Source organism: Numenius arquata, chromosome 6, assembly GCF_964106895.1.
Source record: "Numenius arquata chromosome 6, bNumArq3.hap1.1, whole genome shotgun sequence".
Classification (NCBI taxonomy): domain Eukaryota; kingdom Metazoa; phylum Chordata; class Aves; order Charadriiformes; family Scolopacidae; genus Numenius; species Numenius arquata.
Genome location: NC_133581.1, coordinates 40,465,092 through 40,489,017, shown reverse-complemented (window position 1 = coordinate 40,489,017; position 23,926 = coordinate 40,465,092). Strand labels below are relative to the sequence as shown.

At 42.2% G+C, this 23,926-nt stretch overlaps 1 protein-coding gene across 35 annotated transcripts in view; it reads left to right on the top strand.

Annotated features, from left to right (window-relative positions):
• Positions 1-424: 424 nt before the first annotated feature.
• MADD (MAP kinase activating death domain) overlaps positions 425-23,926 on the top strand; it is a 60,299-nt gene continuing 36,797 nt past the window's right edge. For 8 of the 35 annotated variants that reach the window (XM_074149897.1, XM_074149888.1, XM_074149895.1 and 5 more), the window contains exons 1-17: positions 425-486; positions 3,212-3,826; positions 6,102-6,405; positions 6,736-6,867; positions 7,878-7,991; positions 8,716-8,796; positions 11,369-11,547; positions 12,149-12,384; positions 12,761-12,917; positions 13,906-14,009; positions 14,883-15,076; positions 15,735-15,864; positions 16,814-16,954; positions 18,191-18,292; positions 20,732-20,834; positions 21,846-22,032; positions 22,204-22,354. In XM_074149897.1, the coding sequence (XP_074005998.1) occupies positions 425-486; positions 3,212-3,826; positions 6,102-6,405; positions 6,736-6,867; positions 7,878-7,991; positions 8,716-8,796; positions 11,369-11,547; positions 12,149-12,384; positions 12,761-12,917; positions 13,906-14,009; positions 14,883-15,076; positions 15,735-15,864; positions 16,814-16,954; positions 18,191-18,292; positions 20,732-20,834; positions 21,846-22,032; positions 22,204-22,354 (2,992 nt within the window). Of the gene's footprint in view, positions 487-3,211; positions 3,827-6,101; positions 6,406-6,735; positions 6,868-7,877; positions 7,992-8,715; positions 8,797-11,368; positions 11,548-12,148; positions 12,385-12,760; positions 12,918-13,905; positions 14,010-14,882; positions 15,077-15,734; positions 16,016-16,813; positions 16,955-18,190; positions 18,293-20,212; positions 20,273-20,731; positions 20,835-21,845; positions 22,033-22,203; positions 22,355-23,926 lie in introns of those variants that run through there. The other 27 variants (XM_074149880.1, XM_074149874.1, XM_074149872.1 and 24 more) reach the window with 8 other exon arrangements.

The following is a 23,926-nucleotide window of genomic DNA, read 5'->3' as shown; positions in this document are numbered from 1 at the left end:
ACAATACTTTTGCCTCAAACTGTTTCGTGAATAAGTCTTTGCTGGTGATATGCTTCTTTGTCTTGTGGTCTTTCTTGAGATCCTCTTGTACTTTTTTGTGTGTTTTTCAGCGCTCTCTACTTTTGTGGGCACGTGGTGGTGGTTTTGTAGTCATGAAGAGAGAGGTTTGTGGGTGGCCATGACTGCACAGAACACCAAGGCTTTTTTGAAATGTAATTAAGGCCACAAAGTTGCTTATGCGTTTTTGGTATTCCTGATTGTGCATTTGACACTCTTGCTTTTCTTGATCGTAGGTTGGACTTGCCAGACAGTTCCAAGCAGATTCTGTTCCTCAAGGCAGTCGATCACGGCTGGCTGGATAACTGACTACTGGATTGATAAACAGAAATTCACTGAGATGACATAGGAAGGAGTGTCAAGGACAATGGTGCAGAAAAAGAAAATCTGCCCTCGGTTACTCGACTACCTTGTGATCATTGGAGCCAGGTAATGGAAAAGAGTCTCAGCTCTGCTTTCGCTCAGGCAGTAGAGTGGGACCCGAATAGCTCGTCATCCATTGATGAAACCTCGCTTGGCGCTGAGGAAGTGCTGTCTGGAATACGTGCAGAATGCTTCCGTAACGGGAGCATCTCCTTGGGCCAAGGCGCTTTTTGAAAGATACTAGTGCAGAAGGTTTTCAAGTTGTGGTCTTCAGACTCCTTTTCAAGGATCTGCAAAGTGTGACTAAGAATAGCCAGTATATGACTCTGTGATAGCCTATGGGTCTGAACTTCTTTGTTTCTACTGGCATCAAGGATAGAGTGATTCAAAAACTGAAAATACTGAAAGCCGCATGCTGGTAAAATACTAGTTTGGGGTTACTTTTCTAGCTTTTGAAGTGTAGATAATTTAAAAAAAATTATCTGGAACTTGCCTTACTTGGCTGTTTCTCCCTCAGATACTTGTTTATCCTCACAGGAATGACATGAATGCTTTCTCTTTTTAAAGTCTTATTAGCTGTCAATAGATAAAATGTTATGCTTATTTACTTAAAGCGTATGTGAAATTTGTATGCTGTTTGTCAAATACACAGGTGTTTAATAAATGTTATTTTTCTTTATTCAAAGTTTATGCAGTAACTTTCTGCCAGTCTATTTAATGGGTGTATTCCAAAGTCTATGTTACTTTCATTTCTAAACATCAGTGGTTTATGTGCATCAGTATGTTGCTTTACCTCTCACTTTCTTTACAGAATATTTTGAGTGCAATATTTAAATAGGCTAAGTGGAGGAAATGACATAATCCTAAGTAACAATTATTTTTATTGTTGTATTTTATGGACAGAGTAATTTAATAGTTTAATTACTTTTTATTGTCCATAGAAAAATAATCAAGTTTTCCACATGTGTGTCACCAGCTAGGAAAACAAGGAGGAAGAAGTGTTCACCGACTCCTCCAGTGATGCATATAGTATCTGATATTCTCACTTAAAAATTTGCTAGCATTGCTTCTGGACTCCTACAGTCCTCTTGAGTTTTGCTTGGCAGCAGTAGTTAGGTGGCTAATGCTCAGAGGTCTCTTGTCTCACTGGGCACTTCAACAAATGCCTGTGACAAGAGATGGAGCTGACTGAAGTAAGTCCTGAGGAGCTCCACGTGGCCTTTACCATTACATCTTGTTACCCACCGTGCACATATAGCTATGCCTTTTGGAAGTACTCCCTTTTATTAGATGCAAATTTTCTAAATGTCTGAGAAGACTCTGTCTTTGTAGTTAATATTACTGCAAAGGCATGAACCGATGATATATTCACTGGTACTTTGTTGATGAAATTTTTTAACCATTTCCTGCCAAATAGACTCTCTAAACACTACCAGCATTATTGGACATTTCTTCTTCAGCAGGTGATGCATTTGCTGTGTCTGCTAATATATAAAAGCTTTTTAGGGTTTCTTTTTTTCTTTTTGTACAGTATTTCGGTACTTAACTGTACAGGACAGAACAAATTTTTTTTAACAGTTTATGCCTTATAAAGTACTTATAAAGTATTAGTTTGGGAGAATTAGTCAGCAGAGCTATTTACAGTAGTATAAATACACTTTTGTAAATTACAGGCATTCTATTGCTACTTGTTTGGGTTTTCTCACCTCTCAGATAGGAGAAAAGCAAATGTCATTTGAAATGGGCAAATCCAAAGTATAAAGGTGAGAAAATGTCTTGTGTGAGATCCTACAGGAGAGTGATAGTGGAGCCAGGTCTCCTACATTCCATTTATTAAACATGATAATAAATGCAGATTACTCCAGAAAACAGTGAGAAATCGGACTTCATAGCAAAAGGGTCAAACCAGAGAGAGGTTATTCTGGGGACATATTTTTCTTCCTTCACTATATTATTCCTCTGGCAGTTTTTCAGTAACTTTCATGGAAAGCTAGTTGTAGAAAAACAGTTAATACCTTGAAAGAATCTATTCTTCTGGTGGAAAATCAGGAGTAAACAGTATTGCTGTTTTGTCTTTGTGTCCCATTAGTGATTTGTGGTACAAAGGTTGGTGAGCCACAGCATTAAATGGGTTTGCATGTTACTACCCAGCTTTTATGGTAACTTACACTTCAAGTCCAGCTTGAAAATCAAACACAGAAATATATATCTATGGTTACTAGAACTTTTTAATGAAAATTTTACAGGATGAGGTCCATATCACTCCACCATTTATCTGAGTTCTCTCCTAGTAAATTCTTGGTTTTCCCAGTTAGGAATTGATACTGGATGTTCCCATTTGATTTTTCATCTTGTTCAGGGGGTTTTTCATCTGACTGTATATTTGGAGAGGGACAGTGTATTTCCTACCCAAGAGTTGCCCAGAGATCTGTGCGGTTAAATTCATTTTGGAATTCAAAGTCAGGGAAACATGGCAATACAATGTTCTCCTGGGAACAACACACTCTTCAAAGTCTTTTTCTTGGTCGGATTTGAACAGGCTCCTTGCTGGGCCTTGATAATGATGGTACAAACTTTTTTATTTAACCTTTCTGCAACTGTGTCCTTGTGCTAGTGATTGAACATTGTGGCTAGTGAGTGAGAAGCTATGCTTTCCCTGGAGAGTAGGGGAGAGTGGAACCAAAGATGAAGCTGAGCCCACAGCCTCCTGACATGTTAGTAGGGAGATACAAAAAGATTTTTATTGGCATTGGTTAACTACGTATGGTTTCTTTGTTTGCTTTTTTTGTAGGCAGCCAAGTAGTGATAGTGTTGCTCAGACTCCTGAACTGCTGAGACGTTACCCTCTGGAAGACCACGTGGACTTCCCTCTACCGCCTGATGTTGTGTTCTTCTGCCAGCCGGAAGGATGCCTGAGCGTGCGGCAAAAACGCATGAGCTTCCGTGATGACACTTCTTTTGTCTTCACGCTCACAGACAAGGATACAGGTGTCATTCGCTATGGAATCTGTGTCAACTTCTACCGCTCCTTCCAGAAGCGAGTACCCAAGGAGAAGGGAGAAGGCACGGGGGGTCATCGAGCTCGGGAGGGACAGAAAGTCCCCAAATCTGGGGATGCAGCTGCACCCCAAGAGGAAGTGGGGACCGAGAGTTCAGAGAGTGGTTCTTCACTGCAGGCTCCAAGTACAGAGTCTACCCCAGATGTGAATCGATCACCGCGCAGTAAGCGTCTGGCCAAAGGCAGCCATCGCTCTCGGAACAGCACCCTGACTTCTCTGTGCATCCTTAGCCATTATCCCTTCTTTTCCACCTTCCGTGAGTGTCTGTACACCCTCAAGAGACTTGTGGACTGCTGTAGTGAGAGATTGTTGGGCAAGAAGTTGGGGATTCCTCGAGGGGTGCAGAGGTATGTTGAGGGGGAAGAAAGAACTTTTTCCTCCCGTTGTGGTGTCCAGGGCAAATTGTGTCTACAGGTGAGGTTGCAGAAGCAACCAAACGGCGATGGTTGACCTTTTTGCTGTTTTAACCCAGGATTGCAGTAGGAAAAGGAAATTTTTGTAATGATTTCTTTAAAACTGTCTGATTCTGTAACCTGGTATGATTTTCATTTTTGATACGCCTAAGGAGCCACTATCCTGCTCACAACTGACTGAGCATGATCTTTTCTGAAGCTGAGCACTGATGATGTTATTGTTGCTGTGGCATACAAGCTCCATGGCAGTGTACGTCAGGGCTGATTCTCTGGCAAATTAGAAGCAGCCAAGAAATAACAGAAAGAATTTCCACTTGGGGCAAGAGGGAAATGATGAAAGTGTTCTTAATGAGCTTATGAAACAATCTGAACTTCAGCGTGGGAGAGAAAAGAGTAGAGAAGCAGGAACGGCTGAAAGAGATCAAAGTACAATATTTGAAGGGTAGAGGGAGGAGAGGTAGAAAACAAAGGAGTTGTCTAGGAAGCATATGGGAATGGGGGTTGGTAACAGCAAATTAACAGGCACTTGGTGTATTTTTAATGTAATGTAGTAATTTTACATATCTGGTATTATAATGTTGGATATGCAACAAAAGCTGTTGCACTGTAGGGTACAGAAGGAACAATGTCTGTATGTATATCAGTCATGGATGTATATCTGTGCTATTGTGCTGTCATTCCAGGATGATATTTTCCTTTCCAATCTGGTAACTAAAAAGAGAAAATACAAAATGAATCTCTGGAGAAGGAGGGGATTATCTCAGTAGTAAGAGGAATGGGGCTGTGAGATAGCTCTTGGTGTGAATTAAATACCTTGGTAGACTCCAAATCAAACTTGTCAAAACCAAAAAATGACAGGGCATCTATCATTTTCATCGTTATAGGCACTTTACTTTTTGCCTGACAGGGAGAATCTGTCCCATTCACAGGGTAGTAGCCTAGTTCTTGGGTTATTGCCCTGGAATAGTTCTAGGGGATTGTCCTAGGCTTATGACTAACTCCTGTATTAACAGATTTATCGCCTGAATCCACCGACTGTTGGGGAAAAAATTATTCTGAACAAACTTTTTTTTTTTTAATGGCAGCATCTATTAATGGAGCTTATTTTGTCACTTGGTTTAGTCTGATAGGTACTAAGGCAGAAAAAAGCTAAATTTCATGATTTTCATCAACTCTATGAGCTCATCTGATTTTTGAAAGGGGTACTAAAGTATTCCTGTGTTTGAATGGCATGTGGTATTTGAAAAATTCGCTCGTTGGACATAATTCTTCAAGAGAAAGGCTGAGTGACATATGAAGAGGGCAAGAGAAGGAATGCTGAGCATACATCTCTGGAAAGAGTAAAGCAGCAGGTTTGAATTACCATGTGGTTTGCAAACCCTGACCTGGAAAAGTAGAATAATTTTGAAGTGGTGGCAGAATAAAGCTGAAAAGTGAATCTTTACAGTTTGTGGAAGGTTGAGGGTGCCTGTTAACAGCTCAATGTCCTGCGCATTACAAGCGGCGGAAGGAAGAGTGGAGGATGAGAAGCATCCCAGTTCCTCAGAGGTGTATTGCTTACTCAGCATAATCTCAAATTGCCCTTCTTTTGACCCCTCCAAATTTCTCTGATTTCTAGACAGCTTTCGGAAATGTATATTCTCAGCTGAAACGCATCCGTTTCTGCCATGGGTTATTCAGCTCTTATGAATGATGCAATGCCATTTAGGGTAGGATGAAAAAAGAGTATTTTTATCATGCCAAAACATCTGGGATATCTTGATGTGGCATATTTTTATCAGCTCAGATTTAGTTCCTGTTCTTGCAAGGGTTTGTAGGGCTGCTGGAAGCAAAATTCTACAAGCAATCGGTCTGTCACAATTCTGGACAAGATATGAGAGTATCTTGTGCACACGCTGAATTTCAAGCACGAAGGGGATGAGAGATCTTCAGAGATCTGGCGCTAACTGAACTGTTTAAATGACTGAACGAACTCTTAGATGGAAGTGACATACTTGTGTTGATTCCTCCCACAGAAAGATTTATCCTTCCCCACCATGGTTGTTTGAGTGTGCTTAAATCCCCATCACCCGTTCCTCTGGGTGACCAAATGTCTATTAACTGCATCTTTTAATTCTCAGTGGATCTTCCCTTTCCCTGGAAGAGCCTTTGTGGAATGGCTGTCAGGTGAAGTTCTTGGAGTATTAACGTTGTTGTTCTCCCTGTACAGGGATACGATGTGGCGGATTTTCACAGGCTCCCTCCTGGTGGAAGAAAAGTCCAGTGCATTGCTCCATGACTTGCGGGAGATTGAGGCCTGGATATACAGGCTGCTCCGGTCACCAATGCCTGTTGCTGGTCAGAAGCGGGTGGATGTGGAAGTCTTGCCACATGAGTTGCAACCAGCTTTGACCTTTGCTCTTCCCGATCCATCCCGCTTCACCTTGGTGGATTTTCCATTACATTTGCCTTTGGAGCTGTTGGGAGTGGATGCTTGCCTGCAGGTGCTGACCTGCATCCTTCTGGAGCACAAGGTGAGAAGGAAGGGAAGAGTTGATCTTTGATAGGTACGTAGGAAGCTCTGCCCTCTCCAAACCCAGGGTAGGCTGGCTGTCTCCTGGACTGTCTGGAGTCAGATTTTCTGCAGTGGGAAGGAGTAGCTCCTTCTGAGGTTCCTGTTTTGAAAAGTTTTGCTCTCACTCAAAAAGGCACCTGAAGCTTGTTTTCAGACAGATTAATGGAGGGTCACCCAGTTCCCAGCTATCAGATGAGAGGCCTGCAGGCTGTGGTCTTCGTATACCCCTGAGGGGGGCATCAGAAGTGAGTGGTTGCTGCAGGGCTAATGTGAGTTTCTTTGGTTGCAGGTTGTATTGCAGTCCCGAGATTATAATGCTCTCTCAATGTCTGTGATGGCCTTTGTGGCTATGATCTACCCGTTAGAGTACATGTTCCCAGTGATCCCTCTGCTTCCCACCTGCATGGCCTCTGCAGAACAGGTACCTGTTCCTCCTTTATTGGTCTTTTGCAAAGGATGTTTCTGTGATGTCTGAAACTTATATAGGAGTAGTCCTTGTTTCCCTCCCTGCTCTTTTCTTAGGGATTGTAGCAAAGTCTGCCTTGCAAATGCTGTTCTTTGAGCACCACTGACTATCTAAATTGCGGTAACACCACTTATTTAGGATATCTTCAAAGCATGCTTAGTGAATAGTGTGATTCAAAGCCATAGTTCACAAGCAATCGACTGAAAGGCCATTATGATGAGTATTTACCCCCTGCCCTGTCCCCCAGCTGAGTATTGAAGTTTGTTGCGGAGAGTCCAGAGTAATACTTAAGGATGATTGAGGGCTCTTGAATCAGGGTTTAGAAACTATTGCCTGCAATTTATTCTCCTCAGAAATATGAAGTGCTGAGTTACTTCAGCTGGGAGCCTAGGTTTTGCCAGTAGTCAGCTCTCTGCAGGAGCTCGCTATTTTGCTTGGAAAGATAGAATTCAGGCCATCTTAGTACTTCAGTGCTATGCTGCAGGTTTGTTCTTGTACTGCACCTTGGAGGTGACCAACTGTTCTAGATTTAAAGAATAAATTAGCCTCTCAAGCTGCTACATGCCTTATTGATTTAGACTTTTTCCCTATGCTGATTCCCTTATCAGAACAACCTGAATTTCCCCTTAGGTTTTCCATGTACGTTTACACATACACATACAAAATATATCTAGTTCTCCTGCTTCCTAGAGACGTTATTGTTTTGAAACCAAATTGCCATTACAAGGGTACGGGTAAAACCATATTTACAATGGCACAGACTCAGTTTGAGGGGAGGGTGTACTCATATGTAACTTGCTGCTTCTCTAGTTAGGCTCTAACTCTGAACATCTTTCTTCTTGGTCCATGATAGACATAGCAAGCTGTTAGATTGGCTAAGTTTTTTCCAAAGAGCCATGCAGCCATATAAATTAGGTGATATCAAATGCAGATCTTGTCCTTATTAAAGTCTCTCTTTCTCTCAGTTGCTTCTAGCTCCTACACCTTATATCATTGGTGTTCCAGCAAGTTTCTTCCTTTACAAACTGGATTTTAAAATGCCTGATGATGTATGGCTTATTGACCTGGATACCAATAGGGTAAGTAGTGCCCACAGGGACTTGTGGCTTTGTTTCCGGGGAACTGTGCACTTTCATCAATGTACCCACTGATAACTTAAGAAAGCCTGGCTTCGGTCTGCCTTTGTCACTCCTGTCTTCAACTTTAGGATTCTGTTCCTTGTTGTGTCTCAAGGTCCCCATTTCTTTTGCTCATAAGGCATTATTTTTCAGTTAATGCATTGGGCTATATCGTTAGAAGATAAATCCTCAAACAAATGACAGAGCTGTCTTCTTGAGTAATTGTGACCCTGTCTCTTATAGCCCTACCTAAGAAACCCAATCTGGTAAGAGCCTTCCAGCAGCATTGGTTGTCATGATTCAAATAGGACCATGTATTCTGCTTTCTGCTGGGGCATGAGCAAGGCTATTTCAAGGGAAATATGTATAACATCTTCTACTCGATGGGGGTTCCCATCAGTGATGAGTGTGGGTTCATTCAAACTTCTCTTCTTTGTCATAGATGATAAAGTAACTCCTCTATTGCTTGTGACATTGTAAACAATAACAACTATAAAGAAGTGAAAATCAAAGTTTTGATGCAGGTATCTCTGTGTGTGGGTTTTTTTGTGGGTTTTTTTTTATTAATTATTTTACTTTATGGCTTTCATTCCTTGGTTTCTGGAGTGGTAGAGATTTAGGAGATTCTGATTTGGTAATGACTACAGCTGGGGAATTTTTAGTCTGTTGCTGTGCTTAATTCCAGGTGATCGTTCCCACAAATGCAGAACCTTTGCCAGCATTGCCAGAACCAGAAGCTTCGGAGCTGAAAAAGCATCTGAAACAGGTAATAAGCACTTTGGGGAAAGGACTAAGATTTGGTAGAACTTAGCAGTTGTAGTATTGCACAGGTCTTCTGCTATACTGGGCAAGAACGCAAGTCAGCAAATGTAAAGCAAAATGTGTTAACAGCAGGTGTGTATCCTGGCAAATCAGATGGCTGTGAAAACATAGCAGACTACAAGAATACTCTTGTTCAAGGAAGTGACCCTTGGTCAGTCATGAAGAGGTCTACTTTGAATGTGGAAGTGCGCTAATCGATAGGGTGGCTGATTAAACAAAGTTATAGAGATATCTTCTTTTGAGCCCTCTGAGCTGTATGACTTTCTAACATTGTCTTCTCCTGACTATCCTAAATCTGAGACTTTCATCTTGTTTCAGATCTCTCAGTAGTTTCTCCAAATTTTGTTGCCTGTTTCATCTTCTGTTGTCTCCGCTGCTTCCACCTTTGTCACTTGTAGGGAAAGCACAGGACTAGGAATTTTCTGTCAGCTTGTTTGAGATGCCTGTTTTGTGTAGCCAGCCAGTTAGAATATCCCCCACGTTAGACTACAGCAGTGTTTTGAGCTTGAAAAGCAGCATCAGTTGATACAGATGTTAAGTGGTAGGTATCCAGTTGCTGCTTTTCTGTCTTAATGGAGAGAGTTAATTTGGAAAAGTGAGTGGTCACTGAGGCTTATAACTGCAGTTAATTTCTTAGCCAGGTAAAGGATAATTTGAAATGCTCCTGGATGCAACAGATGGCTTCTGTTTTTTACTGTTGTTTGGGGCTAACTTGTTTCCAGTTGGTGCAGAAAGTTCCAGATTTCTCCTTACATTTGCCATGTGGGCTTTAAACTCTGACCTGATCCATCAAGCTATGATCATCTTTGTTTCCCCTCCATTCACAGATGTGTGTGTGTGGTCTCAGTCTCTCCTCTCAGGTCCTGCTAATCCATTAATCAGCTTGGGTCATCCTGGCTGATCATGTCAAGCAGGTTTTATCTCTTTATTTCTGTTTTCCTTATGCACGCTGCATGCAGTATCTAAAGGTAAAGTGTGTTGCTAATGTGATGAGGTCTGCTCTTTCTCTCCTTGTAGACCAGGAGAGCAAAGTGCGTAACCTCAATGACACCCCCAGTACCGATGCACAGCACAGATGGAAGCAATGCGTTGCTTGAAGTTTTGTTAGATCCACCTTCCCCCCGCTTCTGCCTCACCCCCTTGCAATTTCAGCCACTATTCAGCAAAACTGTCTTACTAAGGCAAAGTTGAATATCAGAAGAACATATTGCAATTTCCTTGAAGACGTATTCAAAATTCTCAGAGCGGTCACCCAAATTCAGGTTACATCAGTGTGTATTCTTGTAGGCATTATCCTTAAGAGTCGACCATTGGCAAAGGAGAAGGAGAGCGACTGGTTGCTGTACAAAGTAGAGAAGGCTAAATTGTGTCCTGTGTCACTAAGGTCAACAGCCTTGTGTGCCTTTGGGTCTTAGTGTCAATGAATAAAATAAAATAACTGCTTTTAAACTGTGGTAGAAAGTTCTTAGCTGCATCAATAAGAACAGCAGCCTTTCCACTTTCCAGAGCGGCCAGATGTGAATGTTTGGGGGTGGGGCAGTTACACCTCTCTCCCAAGATCCTGCCTATTTTGTGGTCCCTTTTATTTCCTCTCATTTGTGATATTTGGTAGTAATAGATTATTTTTTTTTTTTTCTTCCATCTGTTTCTCTGTGGTCATGTGTTCGTCTTGGCTCTGATGGGGCTGCTGGTGTTATCATATGATCTTCCATCTTGTCTCCAGTGTCTGGTTAGCATGACTGCAATCACTCAGAAACAGCTGCTCGCTCCTGACAACAAGGTTCTTTATTTTATTCTTTTCCCCTCAATCTTCCATTTTACCCTTTTCCTTTGGAGTTTTGGCTTTATTTTAGATATTTATTTGTTTTTGAAATAAAAAGATGAAGACTCAATGGGCAAATGGGAGAAACGAGGAAGATTTAGGATAGGTCTGGGTGTCCGGGACTGATATACCACTCGTGCTGCTCCAGTGCGTTTCCCTGAAGATGTTACGAGGGTTGAAGAGGATGGTAGCTTTATGGAGAGATTCTGATGGGAAGTGGAGGTTTGCAGACATACAGGCAGATGCCTGCCTAAAGGTGTCTTCACATTGTCCTGGGATATCAAACTCACTGGTTGAATGGCCAAGTTACAAGGCAAGTTTCAAGGCCTCTAAGTCCCAAGATGTATTCAAATTATACATGGGAGTAACTTGCCAATTAGCTGTACACAGTGCCATACTAGTGGTCCAATTTGGACTATCTGTTTTCATGTCATGAACGATCTAGCAAAGTGGACTTTTGTGCTACCCCATGGCTGGCTCCAGGACTGTTTCAGCATTGAGGAGATCGTTTTGACAATCCACATAAAGGAGGGCCTGGAGACTTTTTGACTTGGTGTAGGAGATGGTTTAAGACAAACTAATGGAGCATGCACAATTGTTTCAATTGCCTAGAGGGCAGGGTAGCTCTGATCTCTCTCTTGTTCCTTAAATAACTTTGCTTGCTGAATGTGTGCATAATGTTGTCCTTCGTTAGGCACTGGCCAGCATGAGTCTGAATACTCAGCCCATTCTTAATCTAGAGAAGTTCCATGAGGGGCAGGAGGTGCCACTGCTGCTGGGAAGACCACAGAATGATTTGCAGTCTACTCCCTCCACAGAATTCAACCCTCTGATCTATGGAAATGATGTGGACTCTGTGGATGTGGCTACCAGGTGAGGCTGAACAGGAAGGAAATGTTGAGTCTTCATAATGTTTGCACTTGAAGGCAGCACAGACACTTCTGTTGGTCCTGTGGTGGAAGCAGCGTCTTCCAAGTTCTTCTGCAAGTTCTGCTTTGCATCATGGGGAAAAAAAAGCAGAAATTACAGTGTTTATCTCAGATCTATTAACTGTACCAACATAACTGTGTGTCTTGAGGGGGGTGTTTTGTTTCTTGCATTTTCCTATAGATCATCCACTTTATCCAGGCTTAGTCTGATATTGTAGCCTTAAGTCACAAGCCTTGAACTACAAAAAAAGCTGGAGACTTAGTTGTCATCTCAGGTAGTGGCTATGAGAATGACGTCCCTTTTTGGGTGGGTGTTTGTGTTGAGGTGTTGAATTAAAACAAAGTGATTTCTCATTTTTGGTGGTTTTTTTTATTCTTTTCTTTTTTGAAAAACAAATAAGAAAATTTAGGGGGTTTTGTACTGGGTTACCATTCTTCAAAGGTTTGAAACGTTGCCTACTGCATACCTTTTAAAGGCTTTCTGTTGTCTTTTCTCTTGTGTTCTGGGTTTTTTATCTGATCTGTTGTCCTCTGTTTCTTTTTAGGGTTGCTATGGTGAGATTCTTCAACTCACCAAATGTTTTGCAAGGTTTCCAGATGCACACTCGCACTCTCCGTCTCTTCCCACGACCAGTAGTGGCCTTCCAGGCAAATTCTTTTCTTGCCTCTAGGCCAAAGCAAACACCTTTTGCAGATAAGCTTTCCAGGACGCAGGCAGTAGAATACTTTGGAGAATGGTCACTCAACCCTACTAACTATGCTTTCCAAAGAATTCATAACAGTAAGTTTTGGTCTTGCCTTCCCTGAACTTCCATGTAATGCAGGAACTTAAAAAACAGAGAGATTCTAGGGAAAGACTTAGTTTAATGCCATATTATTCCTGCTGGGGAGGGAAATCCAGTTTGAGGAGTGTTTTTCTGTTTTTATGTATTTCCTCATGTGTTTCTACCAAGTTAGCCCTGCTATTAGCCGCTCACTCCTCCAATTAATTTTACCTCTTGTCTTGTTTGCTTACGGAGAAGAAGTTAGCCTTCTTAGACTAAGCAGAGATTGTCCCTTCCTTTGTGCAAGACTTCATAAGGGGTAGCCTCACTGTGAATGAAGCCTTTAACACCAACAAATGAATTGAATTAACTCTCTCCTTGTTTTTTGTGCAGACATGTTTGATCCAGCGCTGATTGGTGACAAACCAAAGTGGTATGCTCACCAGCTGCAGCCCATCCACTATCGTGTCTATGACACTAATTCACAGCTGGCTGAAGCACTGAATGTCCCAGTGGAGAAAGAAACAGATTCTGATCCCACTGATGACAGGTTAGTGGGGAGCATGACCCTAGTCATATGATAGTTACTTCAGATTGTGGGCCCTCTCCTCCTGCTTCTCATTTGCAGCCTTTTCCTCTAGCCTGCCAGGTTGCTGTTTCATTTTTTCTGGCTGGGCAGAATACTGAAATAACTTGTTTCACTGCTCTGTCATCACAGCAACCTCTTAACCCTTTGCTAGTGTCTTCTCAAGCCTTTGTTTACTGTGATTCTCCATTTGTATTTTCCTGTTTTCTTCTGCTACCTGTATGCCACTTGACATTTGCTATTCACTCCTGTCCTAATGCCTTTTCTTCCATGCTGTTCTATCTCTGGTTATTTCTATTGCAGTACTACAAGTAATCGCATCCATCCCACTACTCTTTCAGATTGCTACTTAGTGCACATAGTTACGTGAAGCTTGTTAGTACTGCCTACTGCTTGAGACCTTCTTGTGCATTCAGTAAAGTGAGAGTAAACTTTTTTGCTATAGTACTGGCCATATTTCCCAGAGTTTTGCATCTAGTTTTATTATCCTTCATTCTCTGCTAGCCTGTGAGATCTTTCATCTTCTATGTTCTACACAGCACTGGTCATCCTGACAAAGTGGGATTTATCATTGGTATAAAAACGGAATGCTTTTATTTGTGGATTCCAGTTCCCCTGAAGTCATCCCACGCACGCGCGCACACACACACACACACACTGAGAATTAATACGCTACTCCCTGCCCACTTATGCTTGACCTCAATAGCTTTGCTGAGAGCCTTTAAATGTCTTCCCATATTGTCTCTTTGCGTACCTCAAAGTTATTTCATTTGCTCTGACCTTTCATGAAGCCGGGTTGTGACTCTTGGCAGAAATTTGTTTGTATGGACTGTAATATCATGAGAGTTTTAAGACACCCATGGAAACAGTGCTGATTCACATCTTTGAAACATCGGGCCCTGCTGTTGCTGTTATGCTGCCACTCATCTTTCTTTCTCACCTATTGCGGCAGTGGCAGTGACAGTGTCGACTATGACGACTCAAGTTCCTCCTACTCCTCCCTCGGTGATTTTGTCAGTGAGATGATGAAATGTGACATTAATGGTGATACCCCAAGTGAGTAACTTTGAGTTTTACTTTCACAAGGTGCAGATAGGTTCCTCTTCCCCATTCATCTGCACTGTGGGAAAAATGCCTCCCCAAAGTCCCTGAATCAGAGTAAACTATTGTAGTCTTGCTATGAGCTAAAAGCGTCTTCTATACTCCTCCTTCAGTATCCATGGGCTGAAAAAAGGCGTTTCCCTTACTTATAAATGATGCCTTCCAAAGGACACTGGGAGGAGGAAGAACAGAAATAGGTGCTGCTGAACCAAACTGGCTCACTAGATCTGGAAACAACCTGCTGCTGCTGGTAGATACTGTGCAATATGGGCAGCAGAGTATGAGCTTTCTCCTGCCCCCACGTATTAGTTCTCAGAGGTGGCTTTAATGAGTCACTCTCCCAGTGGGGACAGGGAAATGCATTCTCTGTGGCTTATATGGAGGCTGCAGCAATAGCCTCTCTTGTGGGAGTGGGAAACTCTTACTTTCTTCAATAAACTAAATCTAGGAATATCAACACATTTCCTATGTCCTCAAAGACAAAATGTAGTAATCGTAAGTTGCAACGAAAGAAATTCTGCTTGGCCATAAGGAAAAGATCTTTATGGTTAGTGTAGTTAAACAGATTCCCAGGATCACAGCAGAATGACAAGCCTTGGAGATTTCCAAAACTCGGTGGGACAGATCCTTGAGCAACTTGCTTTAAGTCTGAGGTTACTCCTGCTTTGAGCAGGTGGTTGGAATAGATGACCTCCAAAAGCCCTTTACGACCAAAGTGTTTTGCAAGTTTATTCCACTGAGCAGCCCTCATCTGCTAGGGGTCCTTAGTTAGATGGGCAGAAAGCTGAGGAAGGCAGTGTTCTTTAATGCAAAATGATGTGTTTGCAGATGTTGATCCCCTGACTCACGCAGCCCTTGGTGATGCTAGCGAAGTGGAATTTGATGATTTTCAAGAATATTCAGGGGATCTGGATGAACAGGCCATGGACAGTGAAAACTCCCAAGACAACAACCAGCCTCGTTCAAGTTCCAGTACTACAGCCAGTAGCAGCCCCAGCACTGTCATCCATGGAGTGAATCATGTGTGTACTGAGATGAGTTCAGCCCCGAGATCAGTGTATTAGGATATAAAGAATGGGAGAATGCACGTGGTTCTTTCTGAGAAAGGCAGAAGCTAACAGGAGTGTGAAACCACGCACAGATTAAATTGCATGTCCTTTCTGGACTTCCTGGGCAAGGTGGAGTTTACTGGTACCCTCTTATGCTGGGACAGAGCATTCCTGTACATAAAAGCTCCCATGCGTTGGAAAATGCAGCATTAACAGAGAGCAGTGGTCCTGGGTGTGACAACAGGAATTGCTTTTACAGAATCTGGAAAGACCTGATGGTTGGAGGAACGAGGAGTGGGGTGGGGAAACTCAGGGATCTGTGGTTATTTAGGAAGAATGGGAGTTGCTTTTAGAACCACAAAACAGGGTAACAGAGAGCTGTTATCCTGAGCTAATGCTTACAAGCGAGATCTGTTTTACAAGGGAGTAAGTCCCTAGAACGATGCACAGATACTGCAGCGTGTATAAAATCCTAGATTAAAGCCACGGATAATGGGGATGGGGTGGGGGCCCAGTAACAAGCAACAAGGACACTGTGGACTTCCCGGTTTGAAATAATTGTTCTTGTCCTACCCTTCAGTTGTATGTAACGCAAATTAGCGAGCAGATCAATGATTTGACTGGTCCACAGGAGTCAGCAGATTCAGCAGAAATGGAAGAGAAGTTGGTTGCTGGTTTTTCAAACCACCTCCCTTCCTTGCCACTGCAAGCAAGCTTTCCCAAGATAAGCTTGGATCGTCGGGAGAGCGACACTGCAGCTGGCAGCATGAGCTCCTCTGAAGGGGTGGTGAGGAAGCGAGAGTATGACAATCCTTACTTCGAACCACAGTATGGTTTTCCTATGGAGGATGAAGATGATGAGCAAGAAGAGAGCTACACCCCAAGGTTTAACCAGAACCTCAATGGAAGCAGGTGAGTCCTCTTTGTCTCCTCTCCTTGTGTGCAGCACTTTGGGGGTTTCCATCTGCTTCGTGTAGTTTAACGTTCATTCGCTCAAATGTCTTTAACACCTGAAATGTATTGTTGATCACTTCCACTTAATACTGAAGTTCTGTAAACTCTTCTGGTTTGAGCATAGGCACTTGCTCAGTTCCCTCAGTTCCTTGCTTTGCTGTAAGCAGCAGGAGCTGACAGATTTGTCACTTCTTCCTAGAAACATTCTAGTATATCACTTTCTGATTTCTGGAAACCTTTGAATGATCTTTTTTTTTTTTTTTTTTTTGATGAAGCTTTCTCTTTTGTGGGAAAGATACTATATTGATTGATGACATTGGGTTTTCTTGTTATTGCTCTCAAAGCAGAACTCTTTCACACCCAAATCCATCAATACCCTTTTGCAGACAAGTTTTCAGCATACCCTGAAAGGTAATAAAATCCTAAATGCAAAGATGCTTCAATTCTCTTGGTTTTTTCTTTTTTTTTTTCCTTTCCCCCACAGTAAGGGTAGCGTAGAGAAAACTGATGAGGAATGAGAGCAGCATTGATATCCCACAATCGTATAATCCCCATCCCTGGAAGTGTTCAAGGCCAGGCTGGATGGGGCTTTGAGCAACCTGGTCTAGTGGGAGGTGTCCCTGCCCATGGCAGGGGGGTTGGAACTTGATGATCTTTAAGGTCCCTTCCAACTCTAACCATTCTATGATTCTATAATGTGTTGATTTGCGGTGGGAAGGGGAAAAGCTAATAACAGTTGTACTTAATTTCTTTAAAGGTCTCAGAAGTTACTCCGTCCAAACAGTTTAAAACTGGCCAATGATTCTGATGCAGATTCAGATTCCAGGGCCAGCTCCCCGAACTCTACTGTCTCCAACAACAGCAGTGAAGGTTTTGGGGGCATCATGTCTTTTGCAAGTATGTACTAATGCATTCATTGAGCTGATTTTATTTATTATATTAGAGTTTACGGGGACATGGAATAGAGGGATGGCTAGTCAAGAGAATGACTTGGTTGGCAAACTGTTACCAGCTCTCCAGAAGTCATGTTGGGAGCCACGGGACCTATTTAACTTACACTGCTGATAACTACTGCTTTATGTATTTTTCAGTAAGACAGACTTGGGTTATGAGTTTAGGCCCTTGAGTTATACAGCACTTTAGGGCACAGATCAGAAATTCTTTCAGTTTTATTTAAACAAAATGTTATGCAATTTCATGAAGTTGATACAAAAATCCTACCAGTATTATGCTTTCCATGCTACCATGTTGTGTGTTTAGGTGCTAAATTCAGTGTCTTTACTGTGCTCACCTACTTCCAATTATGTCTTAATAATAAAATCCACAGGTGTGGAAAACTAATCTAGGGTTCTTTTAGTGAGTGAAAGAAGGTGTGGCCAGTTGACTCTCGCACTATAGTGGGGATCAGTGCAAGAAGTTTGCAGTGGTGCAGGAAGTATATTGGACGTTTCTGGTAAAATGATTGTTACTAAAATAAGGCTGCAAACAATGAACCAAAGCAAATGGAAATAGTATGCTGACATTTTAAATGAACATCTTGCAGTGTTAATCAGCTCGTTGATCTACATGAGATGCTTTCAGGCTGTCTACAGGCTTAACCAGATGACGGTGCATTATTGTGTTCTTAAGATCTGTCTGTACTAGGAAGAACTCTTGTTTTCTCTGAAAAAATGGAAAGCTTCTATTTTAGAGGACAGTTCTGTTTCGCAAGCACTGTGCACAATCCTCATTTCAGAATTACAGGTTTTGGAGATCTTCCCTCATCTAGCTTTTTCATGCAGCCCCTACCATTCATTTGCTCCTAAAAAGATAATCAAACTTGAAGACACAGCTGACGTGAGGTTACTTGTTTAAGCGCAGGTAGATATTGCTGTTACATTTAAGACTCAAAGATACAACAGCAATGACTGTGACATGAAAGCTAAGAGCTACAGTTTTGTACAATTTAGAATAACCTGATTGCAACCATGCGTGTAATATAAATGAGACAATGCTATGCTTGTGAGACTTTTGGATAATAGAGAACTTTGTCATTAAGGATCTGGAACAAGAAGGTGAATTACAGGCACTTTAGGAAGTTCGGGTGTGTGGAGTGAGCATTAGGCATTTAATTGTTTTCTTCTTCTGTCACAGGCAGCCTGTACAGAAACCACAGCACAAGTTTCAGTCTGTCCAACTTAGCTCTACCAACCAAAGTTGGGAGAGACAAGAACACTCCCTTTCCCAGCCTGAAAGGTAACCGTTTTTCCCTTTGTCTTTTACAGCCTTTACATTTCTTGTGACTTGACAGTCTGAGGTTTTATCCCTAACAGGAATCCTGGGTAGTTTGGCATTTTGGTAGTTTGGGTAGTACCGGTCTTAAGTATCAAGACGGTAAATTGTCTTGGTGTTTCTCAGTCAGGCTTCTTCCCAGCCATTGGGCCATGCTGGGATGGGACTGGCTAGTCTAGCCTCCCTTAATGGCTATACTGTGAATGTTGATTTGTTTTGTGTTTTGTTTTGTTTTGTTTTTAAGTATTTAATGTAAAGAATGGGAACCAAGAGGTAGGTCCTGTTTTTGTCCTGTCGCTGTCTTCATGGTTAGCCTCAGGTAACTTGTTAGAGCAATGATGCTGCATTTTTAAGTGGGGGTAACGCCAACCTCCCACGGAGACTGCAGCTTACCTGGGTTTCAAAAGTGTTTGTAATCTCTTCAGTTCACTAAATAGAAAATTTCTGATCAAAATCAGATTATAACCATATTTCAGCTCATTCAGAGTGAAGATCGATCCCTGACTTATGTGCACAATCTTTTCATTGGAACATCTCTTTGTCTGCAGTATCGTTAGAAAACATGGCTGAATGGGCACTAGAGAAATGATCCTCTTTCTGTGGGGAGTTAAACAGCCTGGTTGTCCTTGTACCAGATGCAGTAGCAGAAGGGTGACTGAGCACGTGCTGGTGTTCTAGTGTTGAGACATTTTCAGTTGCTAAACTGGGGAGAGGTTTTATTTTACCTTTTGAGTTATTCTATCTGATTAGAGCTTACTGCTTTTATTTTAATATGTTGATTTTTTTCATTTATTTTTTCCTCCTCATCATTTTCATCGGTAAAGATTACTTTAATCTGGAAGTGGGAAGGGATGTGGATGAAGGTTGGTATGATGTTTTGCTGACCTTTGACCTTGTAGAAACAAAGGCCAAAAGCTGTGTTTCTGCTTTGGACTTTGTTTTTGAGACAAGTAATCATTCCTTGTGTGTAAAATGAGGAGGAACAGGAGTGGTATGGTGAAAACACTAGCAGACTCTGCACAGCTGTTTTTGACAGCCTTTTACCAGTTGGTTATATTTTCACGTCCAGTTGGACTGGATAAGAAACATCCTTCATGTCAGGATTATTTTCATGGGTAAACTTAATGACTGATTCCATGCATTGGAAGAAAACAGTGATGGGGTTTGCCATTCCACATTCATGCTTTGCGCCTCATCTTCTGCACTTTGGTGTTCTGTTCTTGACTACTGCGATCCTGTAGGGCTTTTAATGTTACTGTGCAGATGTGAGGATGGGATTTCCGTGGAGTAGCTCAGTCTGTTTTTTGCATGTGCAAGTGTGTGCGCGTGTGTGTGTGTGTGTGTGTTCATTTACGTGTGCATGCTGGCTCACTGGGATTCCCCCTGGGCACTTCACTGGTCTTTAAATGTTTTTGTTGTACAGGTATAAAATTGCTGCATTAACTTGTTCTTACCAAGTGTGTGTGGTACCCTGTGTTTCTAACTGTAATGGGAAATAATGCTGGGACTCCATCTCATTGCTGCTGTTTGACCACTTTCCATTTTCCTTTTTAATTTTTATTTCATGCACATCCATTGATATTTTTTCCTCAGTGATGCAGATGTTTTTGATAGTGCCCTTGAAATACAGTATGTGCAATAATGTCCTTGAAGATGCAATACATTGGTTCCACGATGCCAAATTTCAAGTCAAGCACTATCTCTAAGATTGATTACATTTGGCCCTGTTGTCTTGGGCTTTCAAGCATCCTTCCTGCTCTAGCGTCATCTGGGTTTTGTTTTAAGGGAGGGCTGGGAAGAATCTGGTAGTTGGATTCTTTTGATGCTGATGGTGGGGAGTGTAGATATTGTAGTACACTACTAATTGTATATTTTGTGTCCCAGTATTTGGGTTAAATACTATAATGGAGATTATTACTGAAGCTGGCCCAGTAAGCAATGAAGGTGGGTTCCCTACAGCATGAGCTGTGCATGATATAACAATTTCCAGCATTCCCTATGCCTGACTTTGGGCTACCTTTCTCACTGGGTAACCCGTACCACATGATCTGTACTAGTCACCCCCGATGCATTACGCTTTTACATACAGTGACTAATTTGAAGATGGTTCATGTTGTGGAACTGCATGCAGAGCAGCCAAACTTGACCTGCCTTTCACCTCCTGCTCCCATTACCATCTTCTCTTTTTCTCTCTGCATTACTCCCATTACTGTTTTCTGCCGATGTGTGATGCTAGAATACGATATACGCTGCTGCTTTTTTGGAGTTTCCATTTCGTTTGAAGTCTGTTACCCGTAATCTGAATAGGTGTGTTAGCCAACCTTAGCGTTGCTTGTTACTGTCCTGGGATCAGACTGTTTTCCTCCCACCCCTTCCTCTCATCCTTATTCCTCTCCTCTTTAGGAAACAGACGAGCCCTTGTGGATCAAAAGTCTTCAGTCATTAAGCACAGCCCAACAGTGAAGAGGGAATCTCCATCGCCTCAGGGACGAACTAGCAATTCCAGGTAATATTTTTCATTGTTTCTTGAGTATAAAGTGTTGTTAGAATGGTCTCATACTTGGCCAATGTTTCCTCAGAAACCTAGCTGTTGAAAATGAAATAGTACTTTTCTGTGGCCCTATGCTTGTACATATTATTGTTTGAGAAGATTTGGTATGGGTTGTCTTGTAGTTAATGGTGCACATACATACTTTTCTGTGTCGGAGATCCAAAAAATTCTAGCACCCTACTTTAACTCAGTATTTATTCTTTGTAATTGAGTCCTTTCTGAACAAGGTAGTCTAGCCAGCGGAGTTTTAATGCACCGTGCAGGGGATCAGCTGAGTCATGTGAAGCAGTTTGATGCCACAAATTCACGTGAAAGGCTTTTCTCAGCCTTGGGAAGGGACTCAGAATGGTGCAAGTAAATATTACCTGACCTGTGCCTGTGCCGTCTCCTCCCTTTCTGATGTGCTCACGGGTAGAGTGAATTTCCTTTGAGCTGCTGGGGTTGGGAGACAAGCAAGAACAGTATCTGCAGTGCAGACTGGGGAATGCAGCAGGTTGCACAGGAGTTCCCTTCTTCTTACTGTTCCCTTCCCTGTGGCAGAGCAAACGGAAGCAGCACACGGGCCGAGGCTGCTGCGGTAGCGCTAGTATTAGTGCTGCTCTTCCTCTTTCAGGGAAAGCCCACAGGTCAGACAAGGCGGCTGTGGGAGATGGTTGTGGCATAGAGGATTCCTGTGGGTTCTGAGGAATGCTGTGAAGGTGAGGAGTAGAGTAATAGCTAGAGGGACTAGAGGAAAATCTGATGGAAATAATGGACAAAATAAAATATTTGATACTACACCTATAGAACAGAGCTTGGGCTGTGTGCAGTTATGTTGGCAGCAGGCATAGCTAGATTTGAACTTCTTTTGTTGTAAACTTAACTTTGATAGGAAATGCTCTGTGTGTCCTGGCCATATCTCTCTTCCCATGCAAGCTGAGGTAAGTAGATGACTGACTTTAACCTGCTTCCTCTTCAATCCGTCAGTGAGAACCAGCAGTTCCTGAAGGAGGTGGTACACAATGTTCTGGATGGGCAAGGTGTGGGCTGGCTGAACATGAAGAGAGTCCGACGTCTGCTGGAGAGCGAGCAGCTCCGTGTCTTTGTACTGAGCAAGCTGAATCGCACCATCCAGTCAGAAGAAGACGCTCGACAGGATGTCATACAGGATGTGGTCAGTGCTGAACTCGGCAGGGTCCTCCAACTGTCTGCTGAGGCTCAATTCATAGAAAGTTTTTCTTAAATTGCCTCTTAAAAGCTGATGTTACAGCAGTTTTGGAATTTATGTTCTTGAATTGCTTTCTCACTTTTGAAATAGCGACATTTAACGGGGTTTTCATTGCAGGAGATCAGCCGCAAGGTTTATAAAGGCATGCTGGACCTGCTGAAGTGCACCGTGTTGAGCCTGGAGCAGTCGTATGCAAATGCTGGCCTGGGAGGCATGGCCAGTGTTTTTGGCCTGCTAGAGATAGCACACACTCACTATTACAACAAAGGTAAGAGAAGCGTTCATGAGAATACAGTGTTTATGAACCGAACTAGATCCTATTGTGAAGGTTGCTGTTTTGTGGTGTCTGATATTTCTGGGGTTTTACAACACTTTCAAAACAGGTGAGAACTGTACCATTGTTACCGAAACCTTACAGAGCTTGAAACCATCCTCTTGCACGCATGTAACCAGACCACAGGAAAAAAATGGCCATAGTGATATTTGATTGAAAATAAAAACTATGCAGCGAGATACAAAACCTGGGACTCTTACAGATGAAGTGGAAATTCTGAGAGTGTGGACCTTCAGCTAGCACTCTCCCAACCACTGTCCTGGAAAGTTATTGCAGATATTTCTAATGTGGAACCAGATGAGACTGGTGTCTCACCAACCACCTTGCATTACGCAATGGTTCTTATATCACTAAGTACACTGGGAGAGGAAAGTCTGACGATACCTCTTTATTTTTCAGCTTTTTCTTAAAATCTGATTCTTAATGCAAAGTAAGAAAATGGATGCATAAGGAAAAAAAGCAGAAGATGACAAAAAGCTACCTCTCTGCTTAATATCTGACTCAGCTGCAAGCTCAAATTATGAAAAGCTTTTTGTTTCATTGTAGGACAGGAGTAACATCTACTAAACGCTTTATAGTTGGTGTTCTGGGTGGCTGGCATCAGGGATTTCATGAGTTGGCATAGGTGCCCTGTGGGTTACAACTGTTGGTTTCCAGTCGTCATTAGGATGCTGAGGACGATGAGGAAAGCTGTGCTGGTGTAGCAGTCCCGAGTGTGGGGAATAGGCCCATCCTGCTAATGTAAGCCTTTTAGTCTGACACTGATCCTGAGCAAAATTGTAGAGTGGCTGATGTAAAACTCAATGGTTTTAGAGTGAAGTCTGGCTAATGTAATGCCATAAACCATAATTTGATGGTAAGTAGTGTTTACCTGGTAAGTTAATTGTGATCACAATAGACAAAATTTGATATAAACCTTTACAGCCTTGATACATTTTTGTAGGACTTCTGGCATTATTTCATGACATCTTGTTTTATAGTAAAATTTTAGCTGTTTAGTATGTTTTACCTGTTTTCAGCGGGATTGATCTGCATTTTTCTAGAATGTTTTATAGAGATTAGTGCTTATCTTAATGTTATTTAACATATAGTAGTGATCTAGTAATCCTTAAATCGTCCAGTTTGCATATGATGCATACTGTTGGAACAGAGCATGATGGATATAGGTTATTTGTCTCGAGGAACCTGAATCTTAATAAAGTGTGGTTTTGATTAATTTACTTTAATACGGCCAACCTAAGGACTTGCGTTCAGGAGCAAGGACAGTTGGCAATAATAGCAGGATTGGGAATTATGTCCTAGGAAGTAGCGCCTCTGACAATGGCAGCTGTGTGTGAACTTCACGCAGTGTACTGTGTCTGTAACAACTGGAGAGGTGGACACTGTGTAAACCTGGGAACGTAGATTTGGGATGCAGCTATTGTATTGTCTCTGGATGTGTCACTAACAAGACCCACAGCTGAGGTAGGGCTTCCAGTTCTGATCACCACATCTTGAAAAACTGAG